The following is a 13751-nucleotide window of genomic DNA, read 5'->3' as shown; positions in this document are numbered from 1 at the left end:
TTTTCTAGTAATTGGAGCTCACATTTTTTCGCCTTTTCGAGCTCCAACTTCAGAGACTTGATATTACTATCTATTATCTTTAATTCTTCTTGTTTGTTAGTAAGAATTTCCTTCAAAGTTCTAACTTCTGCATATAGTTCCCTTGATTTACTTGGTGATAATCCATCACTTGCCTTCATATTGGCCTCATGGCTGCGTATGTTTCATCTCTTACTAAGTTCATGAATGGCTATGTTCTTTTCTTCTTCAACAAAACTAGTTGCTCTCTTTCTCTCTCTTAGCTCTTCCTCAAGTCTCCCCATTGTCTCTTGCATGATCAAATGTCTGTCAATCCCATTCTACACACAAAAAAAAAACAAAAACAAATAACAACTAAAAAGATAACACTTTTGAACAAAATCGATTATCCATATTCATAGAAAAGGCTTTGCAAAAAGGAAAAATAAAGAATTCATTTGCCTAATCCCCTCAGCGGTAAAGAGCAAGGTTTTAAAGCGTTGATTGTCAATTAACCATTTGTGTGTCGATTTGACACAAAAGTTATAATTACTCCACAATCCCGAGCTAATTGGAGCCGGCTATATCTATAAGACCCTGTAGCATTATATAACTAATTCTGGAAGTGGTGAAGGTGTGTGGTACCTAAATGCTATGTTCGGAAGGAACGTAGGGATGTTTAGTAGATGGGAGAAGTAGTTTGGAATAAATTGGAATTGTTTTAAGGGATGAAAAGGACTTTGCCGCATGTCCTAACTTCAAATGATCATATCTCCCGCTTATAATGCATTGAGCTATACGCTATATACCAAATGAAAGCTCTTTGATTATAGTTTCCATAACTTCAAACAGCTCATCATTCTGGCATTCCTACAAAAAGTTATGACATTTTTACTGAAGGGCACCAGATTAGCCATGGGACCCGAGCCAACCGTTGGCAAACTGTTCAACCAAAATAACGGTTCAGCTTAACAGATACAGATTTGGTGAAAGGTAAGGGTCCAACTGGGGGTCACGGTTTCCCAACCGGTTGCCCACGGTTGCCTGGAGTTAATATATATACTTCTTAGACGCAATTTTGTGTCGTTTCGATGTTTGGCTAAGTTTTTGGAGAGCTATAGAGAGGAGAACTACATAGAGCTTCACCACCCAAGGTAAGATTCTATCATGGTTTTGAACTTTTAATTTTTTTCAGTAGATAAAAATAACATAATTTTTATAGTCGAAAAAGCTTTAAAATATTTGAACACTACTTGTCAGAGAGATTAAAGAAACTATTTCCTCCATCCCAATTTAAGTATCTTACTTTCTTTTTTGGTAAATCCCAAAAAGAGTGTCTTTTTCTATATTTAGTAAATTGACAATTCAAACATCCGACCTGACAAGTTTAAAACCACAAGACAGACATTTTAGTACATCACACACATTTAATTTAGGACCATAAGATTCAAAAGTCTCTTTTTATTCCTTAAACTATGTGCCCAATCAAACTAAAACACTTAGGGGTCGTTTGGTTGGGGAACCAGTTATCACATGATTAATTATCCGGGGATAAGTTATCCCGAGACTGTTATCCCATCCTCCCACAACGATAAAAAATAACACTACAACCTCGGGATTAGTTATACAGCGGTTTTATCCGGCCGAACGTGAAAAGGCTCAACCATTTAATCCGTGATAATTGTTCTTACCCTCGTACCAAACGATCCCTTAAATTGGGGGCGGATAAATTTCCTCGTACCAAATGATCCCTTAAATTGGGACGGAGGGAGCATATGATGGATGGAGTATAAAAAATATCATGAAAAGGTTTTTATACCTCGGACGAATGCTTAACAGAGGATTTTCTTTCAAGAGACACAAGGGCATTGTTATCAATTTGTGATCCCATAGTATCACTTCTGCATAGCTTGGATGCCGAAATAGTTCTTGAAAATATTGAAGAATGTCTTCTCTTTCCAGATTCAATGGACCCAGCTCTGCAAATTCTCCAAAATAAAAAAAATCAGTCTTTACATTCATGGAAACTCATATATTCTACAAGCAAGATACAGATTAACTAACCCATGAATCACAATTTCTGGACAGTAAAAGTAACAGATGAATCCAAGAACACATCTTTATTCCAAATAAAAGTAGTGAGACAAGTGTTAATCATGGGAGATCAATGTTCAACTTTGAAGATGATATCTTTCAATGTGCTTAAGCCTTGACGAAAGCCTCTTTCTATGATTTCAACTGAATTCAATTTCAACACGAAACATAAATATATATAGGAAAAAGTCACTAAAGTTTTCACAAAAATATTAAATTCTGAAACTACAATTTCAAAATTAAATATGATGTGTCCAGGGTAAGAATCTCAAAGATTGAGCCATCAAGTTTAAATTCAGGATTTGGATACCTATACTACTCGATGCAACAATCGAGACGCGAAGGTCAACAAGCTGGCAGCACAGAATAAAAAATGTTAAAAAAGAATGACACAAATTTATCAGTAGCAGCAAATAAGATGTACCTTGACTTAGAACGTAACATCATGTGTATTCGTTTGGAATCAACATTCATTGAAGTTTCTTGATCTTGGAAAATTTAGAAAATATATCAGAAATTCCAGTTTATATTTGATATGACAAAGATAAAAGTTGACGGGTTTTATTTGCAACTATGCTGTAACGGCTAAATTATCCATGAACTGCAACAAATAAATAACAGTAAATATTGAGAGACAATGGAGAAGGACACTTACAAGTATGGTAGAATATGTAATTTACCGGAAGTTTCCTGGTTTGAATTCAATTGGTAATTTAATAACATATATTGATTGCTTTTCAAGTTTTAATTGTAACCTACAAATCCTTCGTTTCAAATATTACATAAACTGCTTTTCTTTTTGTAGATTTTGTTACATTTTTTACTTGCAACGTAGCAGTTTCAACCTTGTCTAACTAATTGAGTTTGTTACTAATGTATAATCAAGTAAATGAATATGTCACCTTTTCAACAACTTAAAGATGATGTGAGCAAACAAATCAACAAGACATCGCATGCTTAGGTAAAAGAAAAATAAAGAATCACTAAATCAGGTCAACACATGAGCTGCTAGAAAGGAGAAAGACTTATTTACTTAAATTATATCTTAACAAAGTTTGATTTCATTAACTAGCAACTTATTAGTACCCTCTTTTCATAGACCACCTGCTTCTTTTTTCCTTTGTAATGGATTTTTCAGACATTCTTAACCAATTAGTAACTGTGTTAAGTCATATAAACTTGGAGGTCTAACCCTTTTGGAAATAAATAAATTATTAAATACAGAGGAAGAGACAAAAATATGAAAGAGACAGATTTATTGAAAAAATAAATATTTTTATGAATCAAAAATATGAAAGAGGGATTAACAGAGGTGGAAGAGACAGATATTTCCAAGCTTGCAAACAGAAAGCAAGATACTGCAACTAAACACCTTCACAATATTTGTTGATGTATTTGTGGATTATTTCAAGCATTCAAAGCATAATTACTATAAAATGTAAGATTCGAAAGAAGGTTCGAAACCATTCAAACATGAAATTACAACACGAAGGACTGCAACATTCTGAAATACGTGTATACATTATTTACAGGAGTAGTCCAAGTAGCAGCGATGATTTTACTAAAAAAAACTAGGTAAACAAAAAGGGACATATTAACTTGCACCTCAGGAAGAACACTACTTTATGAGATGCTCACTTCTATGTTTTCAAAAATGTGTACTTAATTTTGCTAAGCCTCTTGACTACATCTGTCATAGTTATCCTTGATTCCGGCTTTTGCTTTGTGCAGTCCAAAGCCAATTCTATCATGGAGGAAATGATCTGTTCTTCCTCATAGAAAAGGTTGTCATCCACAACTTCCATCAAAGTTTTTGGAAATGCTCGTCCTATCCACTCCCTCAAGCCAAGATTTTCATTGAATATCTCTTCATCTGTTGGTCTTCTTTTTGCCAAAACCTCCATTAGCATAATGCCAAAACTATAAACATCGCCACTTGTGGACACTATTCCCTCTGAGCCATATTCTTTGAAGAATGAAAATAAAAAGAAGATTATTCATACGAGATATATAATGATTCAATACAAACAAAGACTTAATTTATATGTTCTCGAATTTAGAATGGCTTGATTATAATAAGAGAAATGGTTTATGATAAGTGAAAAAAGAATGAAACTAGTATACATACCAGGTGCAATGTAACCAAGAGTGCCCAATGTCTCAGTATGGGCCATGGACTTGCTTACAGCTAAAATTTTAGAGATGCCGAAATCACAAACATGTGCTACCATATTTTCATCCAAAAGAACGTTAGCTGGCTTTAGGTCGCATGGACTGTCAAGGTGGCATGACCATGATGTAGATATTCAATTGCCAAAGCCACATCAAGCATTATGGTGACTCTTTGAAGAAGGTTCAAGTGACAATCTTCTCCGTACAACCAATTCTCAAGACTTCCATTGGGCATATACTCAAGAACAAAGGCTCTTATGTGTTCGCTAGAGCAAGTTGTGATTACCGTGACAAGATTTTTGTGTCGAACATTTCTCATCACTTCACATTCTCTATCAAACCTTTTGCATACGTCCTCACTTTGCAAGTCCAGAACCTTTATTGCAACCACAATTCCACTAGATAACGTTCCTTTGTACACAGAACCAGAACCTCCCACACCAATTAAATTTGATCCATCAAAATTATCTGTTGCTCTTTGAATCTCGTGATACGAAACCAATTGATAAGTCCTGATCTCTGGTACATTTTCTGCTTCTTTAGACTTTCCTTTCTTTTGTCGTTTTACTTTCCAGATTAAAACCAACAAGAATATCACAAATGATGAAATAACTACTGGAGTAACGACTTTTAGCACAAGCTCTTTAGACTTTGATTGTTGTCTAGAATTTGTGATAGGGCAAGCAGGCACCTCCAATATGTGCATTCCACATAGACCTCTATTTCCTAGGAAAGATTGTGGAGTGAAATTTGCAAACACACCACCACGGGGTATTTCACCTTCTAAATCATTAAATGAAAAATTGATGCTTTTAAGGTATAAGAGTTTTTCCAATGACTTAGGAATAATACCCGACAAGGCATTAACAGACAAATCCAAGATTTCCAAGCTTATCAAGTCGGCAAAAGATAGTGGAATTTGACCTGAAAATTAATTGTTCGACAGGTTAAGAGTCTTCATGTTTTCGAGGTCCCCACATTTTCTTGGTATCTTGCCCGAAAAGTGGTTACTTGAAAGATCTAGTTCTACAATGGCCTTCAATCCCCCAACATCTGGTGGAACTTCTCCCTCGAATTTTTGTGACATGTTTAGATGGGAGAGAAGACCTCATTTTCCAAAGGCTCACGGTAGCTTTGATGATAACTTGTTAGAACTAAGTTTGAAGAGTTTTAGCATGCTAAGATTTCCTATGTATCTGAATACATCCCGTAGAAGAGCTCATTGTCATCCAGAGCTAATGTAACCAAATTAGATAAATGGCATATTTCTTGTGGAATATGCCTATCTAATTTATTATGAGTTAGATTTAGACCTTGAAGTTGTTTAAGTTTACTGACCTCGGAAGGAATACTTCCCATCAAGTTGTTGTTTCCCAAGTATAGGGTCGTTAGAGCGCTCAAATTGCCTATACCTCTGGGTATGAGGCCATTGATGTGTGCATCCCCTATATCAAATATTTCGATAAGAGTTGAAAGATTCCCAATAGCATCAGGTAGAACACCATTCAAGGGGTTGGCACCCACATCTAGATATCGGAGCATCCTACACTCTACCAAAGAGTTCAAGAATGACAGCTCACTCTTATTAGGTTCATTGGTTAGTTGATTAATATCTAGATACAAATAATGCAGCTCACGAAGATTTCCCATATTTGTAGGAATATGTCCAGTGAAAAGTTATGAGCTAGAACCAATGTCTCAAGCTTGGAAGCATTTGTGATGTACGGAGGAATATCCCCTTCGAGTTGATTGTCAGCCAAGTAAAGTCCTCGAAGGTTCGGAAGATGAAGACCAGCAGTGGCCGGAATTCTCCCTGAGAGTTTATTGGAATTGAAAGAAATGAATTCCAAAGTAGATATATTGAAAATATCTATTGGAATTTGACCGATAAGATCATGAGTATCCTCAAAATCTAACTGTCTCAAACTTGATAACTTCCCTAATTGTAGAGGAATATCGCCCTCTATTTGGTTTATTGAACAACTAAGCACTTGTAGAGAGGAAATATTGCCCAACGAAACAGGAATAGTTCCACTTATGGAATTATCTGTAATATAGAACTCCTCGAGCTTCGCTAAACAACCAATATTTCGGGGTATTTCTCCAGTTATGTTATTGAAACCTATTGAAAGACTTTTGAGCTCTGTGAGTTGGCAAATATTGGAAGGAATGTGACTCGTATATTTGATTTTTATGTATATAGATACTCACTAGATTTGACAAAATCTCCTTCATCGAAGCAAGAGAGGACCGAGAGAGAGGCAATTGGTTTCCCGGATAAGACAAGTAGCAACGAGATATTAAACAATGTTGCGGGGAGTGGAACACGTTAATTGATTATCATGCAAGAACAACTCTGTAAGTTGGCTTAGATTACCTATCTCTTTTGGAATGTTGCCATTGATTCTATTATCAGACAAATCGAGCTTCATCAATTTTGTGGCATTTCCAATAGAAGAAGGGATTATACCTGTGAGATTATTGTTTGAGAGATCCAAGACTCTGAGTTCGAGTACATACCATGCACCTTTCCACATTTCACCACTGAGTTTATTGAAAGCCAATGAAACTTTTTGAACTCTCCGGTTTTGAAATAGACTTGTCGGGATACTTCCTTCGAGCTCATTGTGTTGAATATCAATCACTCGCAAGCGGGGCAAGTTGCCAAGGCCATAAGGGATGCTTCCATTAAAGAAGTTGTTCCGAAGATTGAGCTCTCTGAGAAAGGACAAATTGGCTAAAGAGGGCGAAATTGTGCCTTGAAGTTGCAAATTAGGAAGAGTCAAGGCCACAACTCTTTGCTAAGGACAAATTGGCTAAAGAGGGGGAAATTGTGCCTTGAAGATGCAAATTAAGAAGAGTCAAGGCAACAACCCTTTGTCTTTTTGTACTGAAAGTGACACCAAACCAAGAGCAAAAATTACTGTTGGTCCAATTATTGGCTAGAAAAGGAGAGGGACTTGTAACAAGATTTCGGAAAGCTAGTAGAGCTTCTTGGTCTGTTTAATTTGAGGAAGCAACTGATGTAGAAAATTGAACTTGAAAGATAAGAATCAGTAAGAAAATGTGCTTCTCCATGCTGTTACTATGCACTGGAAATAGAATGTTTCATGGGGATTTGGAAACTGTATTTGTGTAGTTGCCAAGTTAGTACTCCATTATATAGCACCAAGATTCACCAAACAGAAAAATAGATAAAAATAAAATAAAAAAGGATAGTCGATTATATGTGTCATTTACATACAATTTACTATCACTTAATTTATACTATGTATCCTTATTCGACAATTTATCACTTAGTCATGGTAACATAACATGATTTAGTGCATAAACTGGACCCCAACGCTTATTTTCTAAGCTAACAAATTTGTTTTCCAAAGACTAAACATAGTAAAATATGTTAAAAAAAATTCTGCGGGTGTTTACATCAAGGCAATGAATGTAAGATATATGTCTTGCATATACACTCTTTAACACTTAGCCATGGTTAAGTAATATGCGTTTTTACTCGATGCGAATAAGTATTTACCTTATTTTATTGTTCACTCGACTCGACCGTTGATTCAACTGGGATTATGTACACATCAAATATATAGAAGAGAAGTCCGTCAACTTTCTTATAGAAAGAAAGAGACCTCGCAATTAATTTATATATGGTGGATTATCTATTACAATATCTTAATACATAGCCGGCTGATAAAATAGAAAGACGAATTATATTTTACTTAAAAAATGAATAGAAAAAATAATCAGCTTTTTGGTGTGGATTTTCTGTCTTTGCCGTCTCGTTCTTGTCTCCTTTTGCATTAATAACAACTTCACTGTCCTAAATTAAATTAAATGGGTTGCTTTGCCTACGATTAGAGGGGAAAGACTCACAGTTCCAAACTTTTTTCCTTTTTTTTTTTTTTTTAAAAAAAAAAAACAAAATAATATCGCACGGCTGACGAGTTTAGCCGAACTTAGTAGCTTTAGCTTAGATTATATATTTGTATTAAAAAATCAACTAAATATGAACAAATTTTAAGTTTTGAACCAAGCAAGTCAACTGGTTAGTAGGTTCAATGGCATCTGAATCCATAAATTTCAAATCCTAAATCTACCTTTTGTTCATGGTTTTTGACATTTTCGTTTTCTGTATCAGGTTGGAATATCAATATTCAAGGTGCTGCTGCAAATTACAAGGCCAAAAAATTTGTGTTAGGAAATATACCCGGTAAAAGAATTATAGAAATTTAGATCACTAAGCTTTTGAGTGTTCCTTTTTTCCTCATTTTAAGCATTGAAGCTCCAATTAACTTTGCCAATACAACTTATCTCAAAGAAAGGTATATAAGTCATCTTTGCTTTCTTTTCTTTTTTTGTTATTTCCTTTTGATTTTTCCATATTTATTTTGGATCTTTTTTTTTGTTATCTATTTTTGGATTTCAAGATGGATAGGTCGAAGGAGGGGTATTTTTAACCCAAAATTTTAAAAAGGTCAATTGTGGTCCAATCGGTGGAAGGAGGGAAAATTTAAATCATTTTATTGCGGACATATTTTACCTTTTCCGGCATCAAGCTAGTCTTGTTTTGGGAAACACAATTTGTGTTGGAGAAGCAGTAGCTTCACTTTCATCAACAATAAAATACCAAATACAAGTACTTATGACATTTCATAGTTTTGATGATTTGACAAACCTGCCAAGGACCAGGTCCTTGATCAGGTCCCCTGGGCGTGATACTGTTCCGACAGGCAGTACCACAGCAGCACAGCTGCAAGCATGCTAAAAGCAAAAGACCAGTGTAACGTCTCTATCCAGGTCACATGCCTCTCACATGATCCTCACATGCTCTCATTTGAGTTCCTATTTAAACAACATGTTGGCATTGTTTAACCTATCACTTGAAAACCTAGAAATCCAGATCTATACAAGTGCAGCCGCCTTAGTTCTCTTGGTGCTTTCAAGAACAAAGCTAAGATAAGTTCAAGGACCAGATCTCAACAACAAAAGATGTTTTGAGTCCTAGAGTTGTCTAGTCTTTGTATTTGTGATCTCTACATTGTAAACCTACACTTCTTCAAGGGTTTTGTAGGTATTTTGTTTTTATCAAGCTTTTGTTGTAAACACTTGGCTAGAGTTAGTCATAGTGGTGTTGGTTCACTAGAGTTAGTTGAATCAGTTTGGTGCTTGACTAGAGTTAGTCAAGAGTGTGCTTGCAATAGAGTTATTGTAAGGGGAGGGATTAGTGGTCTAATTCCTAGGTTGCAAAAGCTTGTAATCTGAAACATTGCTCAGTTTAGTGAAGTTGGAAATCCTACTGGGGTAGGTCGTGGTTTTTAATCCCTTGAGCAAGGAGTTTTCCACGTAAATATCCTGCCTTATTTACTTTCTGTCTTTATTTGTGAAAACAGTTCAGGGACCAGGTCCCTTAGACTGTTTTGGTGGACTCATAGGTTCTATCAATTGGTAGAAGAGCAGGTGCTTTCTAAAAGAGTAATACCTATAAAGGATCTCTTATGGCTACTCCACCAAACGAAGAAAAAGGTAAAGTCAAGTCAAGACAATAGAGCCTCTATACTAAAAATGACTTTGAAGACTACAACCTCAACTCTCTCTACAAGTCACCAAGAGAGATTTGGGATGCTTGACAAATGCTTACTACAAAGTATGAGTTCTTCAAGATGAAGGATTATGAGTCTATTCATGATATGTATACTAGATTCACCTCCATCATTGATGAGCTTTGTTCTCTTGGTGAAGACTTTGAAGAGAAGCTCCTAATCCATAAACTGTTGTGGGCACTGCCAACATCCTGGGAAATGAAAGTATTCACCATCTCTGAATCTAAGAATTTGGCAGCGATAGTCAATAACCTCAAGATCTACAAGCTCAAAATAAAAGATGTGGAAAAGAAGAAGCAAGTAAAAGAGAAAAAGAAGAAAGTACTCAAGAAAAATGATACAAGTAACTCAGACGGTTATGAGTTTGTAATAGCTATCATCACTAAAAGGTTGTCAAAGATAAGAAGTAGTAGCAGAAGTGTCAAAGAAAATATTTGCTATCAAGATTATGGGAAACCTGGACGAGTTGTGAAAACATATTCCTTTCACTACCAGGAATATCATGATGATACTGAAAATGTAGAAGAGCAGAACCAGGTCCCTGACAACAAGCTCAACTAAAAAATTGATGCTGACACTTTGGTAGAGCGAGATTTGGCTGTTTGGGAAGACCTCGATGAATCTAAAAAATGGTGAGGATGCAGGGGAGATATCCTTGATGGATACTGATAATGAAGCTTCAGGATATGACTCCATCCTTGCACTTGTGGCAAAATCTGAAGACGAGGATGACAAAGAGGTAAATCTTCTTGATATTCGCAGAAATCAAAAACCACTCTCAAAAGAAGTTAATATTTGTTGTAAATATGCTGATTGATGCCTATCATAGCTTTGTAAATGAGAAAAACACTCTAAATGAGGAAGTTGATGTTTTAGAACAAGCTAGAGATGATATGGCAGTCACTATAGTGGATCTAAGGGAACAAGTTGAGGAAATATCTAGAGATAATGCTCTGTTAAATAGCCAAATGAACAAATGGATGAACACTCCTTCTAGGAGAAAACAAGAGGCCAGTAAGATTCATCTTGAGATTGAAGGTGAACTTGAAAAGGCCAAGATGAATCTCACTGCTGAAGTAGAAAAGAATAGACTACTTCAAGAAGAGCTGAAATGAGTCAGAACTGAACTTGAGAAGTCACTTCATTGGACTCTGCCCTCTAATAAAGCTGTTACTAGGTGTACTGGTAATGATGGAGAACAGAGTGTTGCTGCTGGGGTGGTCAAAATCCCTTCGATATACATGGAAAATGTGTCTTTGTGACTGAAAACAGGCATTGCACTCATTATGATCATGCTGGTCATTATGAGAACTTGAGTAAAGTAAAAGCTCAGTCTGTACAGAGAAACAGAGAGGATGTTAAAAACAAACCAAGAAAACAGGGACCTGGTCCCCGTAAGAAGAAGAGTGTGTTACCTGCATGGGCGAACAGATATCTAGTTCACCCATTCTATCATTACTTGGGACCCAAGCTGGTTTGGGTTCCTAAGTCCAACAAGTGATCGTGTGTAAAGGCTGGAGTGAGAGAGGGGCAGTCAACAGTGGTTGGTACATGGTGACTACTCTGAGCGTATAGTTGAAAGAATGGACAACTCTCTCTCACTCAAAGCCTTAAAATGTGGGAGTATGTCAAGTAGTAACATGAAGAGATGATATACTCTTTGTGTGAGCAAAATTAGCAAGACACTCTCCCATGAATTTGAATGTGTGTACCAAGTTGAAGATTTGAACTACAAGTGCACTAAGTGGTATCTACTGCTAAGTGCTAAGTGGATACTTGATCTCTCTCAGTGATGTGAATTAAAATATTCTCTTTTTAGTCTTTGAAGCAATGTCACTAGAGCGAGATATGCAAGTCTTCCTCGATAAAGGACCGTCATCCGTATGAAACCAATAACAAATGACATCAAATTGTGTGCTGAAGATGAGATGAGTCAACCCTGTTCTTCTGCACCTAAAACACCCAATATTGTGTTTGGGAAAAGAAAGACAGGACGCCTGAAGATATGGTCAAGTTAATGCTGATGAAGCATGGTATTTCCACTATGCTATGTGTTAAATCGGTGCTTGATCTGGCTCCTGGTTTAGAAGACCTTTGTTGACACCCAATTTTGGCTCATCGTGCTTGAAAGTAACGTCTCAGTGATCTCAATCGTTAAATAGCACAAAATACAGCTTTTTACATATTTTTCCAAATTTAACACAATTTATTGATAATTATCTTTATTTCTGCAAATATTAGGATTTTTTTAATCAATTTATTGTCATATGAGTTAATTTCAATAATCATTAATTTTTCAAAGTCATCCGCACATACACAACACAACTCTGCAATTTTATTTCAGTAAATAGTCATTTTTTCCTCAGAGCACAACACTCCAATTTTAATTGAATCTTTACAACACAGTGCATTCTTTAATTGATTCTTTACAACACAGTGCATTCAAGTGTCAACCACATTTTTATTTACATTTTCTTAATTGCATATTAATATTTACATTTGTTTATATGTATATTAGTTATATTTTAATAAAATCCGTATGGAAAGCCGGGAGATTTTATCTCAAACATCGTTAATGCAGAGATATTTAAATTCACCTTGTGAAAAAGCCAGTTTTAGCTACTCCATAATTTTTTACACTTTTGCACACACAGAAGAAATCACATTTTTCTTTCTTTCTATCTTTTCTATGGGGCCCCACATGCTTTTGACATTTTCTCCCATCACTTTTTCTTCAGCCGCCCAATTCTCTCTCATCTTAACTCCTCCCCTTATTTTTCAACTCTCTCTCTCTTTTCAAACTTCCCTTTTTCCATTTTCAACTCTCTCTCATTCTTTTTCAATTCTATCCCTTTCTTTTCAGCTCTTTCTTTTTATTTTTAAGATCACCAACTATTTCCCTCATTTTTGAGCCCCGCACTTTTCTAATAAAAAAAAAAAAAAATTGGAATCAAACTAACCCAATAAAAAAAAAAAAATCAAACTAGACTTGAGCATGTAGAATGGGTGGCTCGAAAGGACCAAACGTAACTTTTTAATTTGGTCCTTTTTCCACGATCGCGAGTGAAAAAGGGGTATTTTTTTCTTCTTTTTTTCAAACTATCAAAAATCACGTTTTTTTTTAAATACTTTGGGCGAAAAGCATTAGTTATGTTTCAACACCTCGAAATATCAATATTTTAAATAGAACTTAATATATTTTTTTGCGTATAATAACGTCGGCTCATTACGTAGTATCATCCAACGTTTGGATCGTCGTTTTTGGGGTTGTAAATATTTTAAGTAAGTTTTGTTTGCTTTCAAACTTGTCATCTTTAGATCTAAGTGTCATATTTTATAGAATTTTGATTTAAGTGTTTTGAAATAAAAATATTATATCAAAAAATTATCCATCCAATACGAGAGGTTCAACCAAGGTATAATATATCTCATTCAATGCTCCCACCAAGGTTTGATCCCATGTTGTTGGCATAAAAAAGAAATGAGTAAAAAAGATAGGCTAAACCACCAAGCCAAATTAGTGAATGTTACAAAGTAGACACTTTTTATTTTTTATATTGTTCACTAATGCTATCTAACTCGTTTTCATAAATTGAATTTCGAACCTCGAAATTGACATTCAAAACATCATTACCACGGGATTAGCATCTCGAAATAGATTTTTTATCATTAGATTTTTACTAGAGAAGAATGAAATTTTTACACAAATTTGGGGGGAAATACAAATTGAATGGAATAACGGGCTTTTTTGAAAAATCGGCTCAGCCAAACCGCCTTGCGGTAGTTTATCCGCGTAGATCTCGAAAAAATACCCTGAATAAAGAAAAAAATCGCGTAAATCGGACATCCGAGCGCAAAGTTATGACCATTTAAAGTTTCAAC

At 35.4% G+C, this 13751-nt stretch overlaps 1 protein-coding gene and 1 pseudogene across 1 annotated transcript; both read right to left on the bottom strand.

The window, feature by feature from the left end:
• Positions 1-203: 203 nt before the first annotated feature.
• LOC132061504 (receptor kinase-like protein Xa21) lies at positions 204-5269 on the bottom strand (annotated as a pseudogene).
• A 182-nt stretch (positions 5270-5451) lies between these two features.
• Positions 5452-5913, bottom strand: LOC132061503 (receptor kinase-like protein Xa21). The gene has a single exon (XM_059454306.1). It carries the CDS (start codon positions 5911-5913, stop codon positions 5452-5454), a length of 462 nt encoding a protein of 153 aa, XP_059310289.1.
• Between the last annotated feature and the right edge of the window lie 7838 nt (positions 5914-13751).

This window comes from Lycium ferocissimum, chromosome 6 (genome assembly GCF_029784015.1).
Source record: "Lycium ferocissimum isolate CSIRO_LF1 chromosome 6, AGI_CSIRO_Lferr_CH_V1, whole genome shotgun sequence".
NCBI classification, from domain to species: domain Eukaryota; kingdom Viridiplantae; phylum Streptophyta; class Magnoliopsida; order Solanales; family Solanaceae; genus Lycium; species Lycium ferocissimum.
This window is presented reverse-complemented; position numbering and strand designations above follow the sequence as displayed.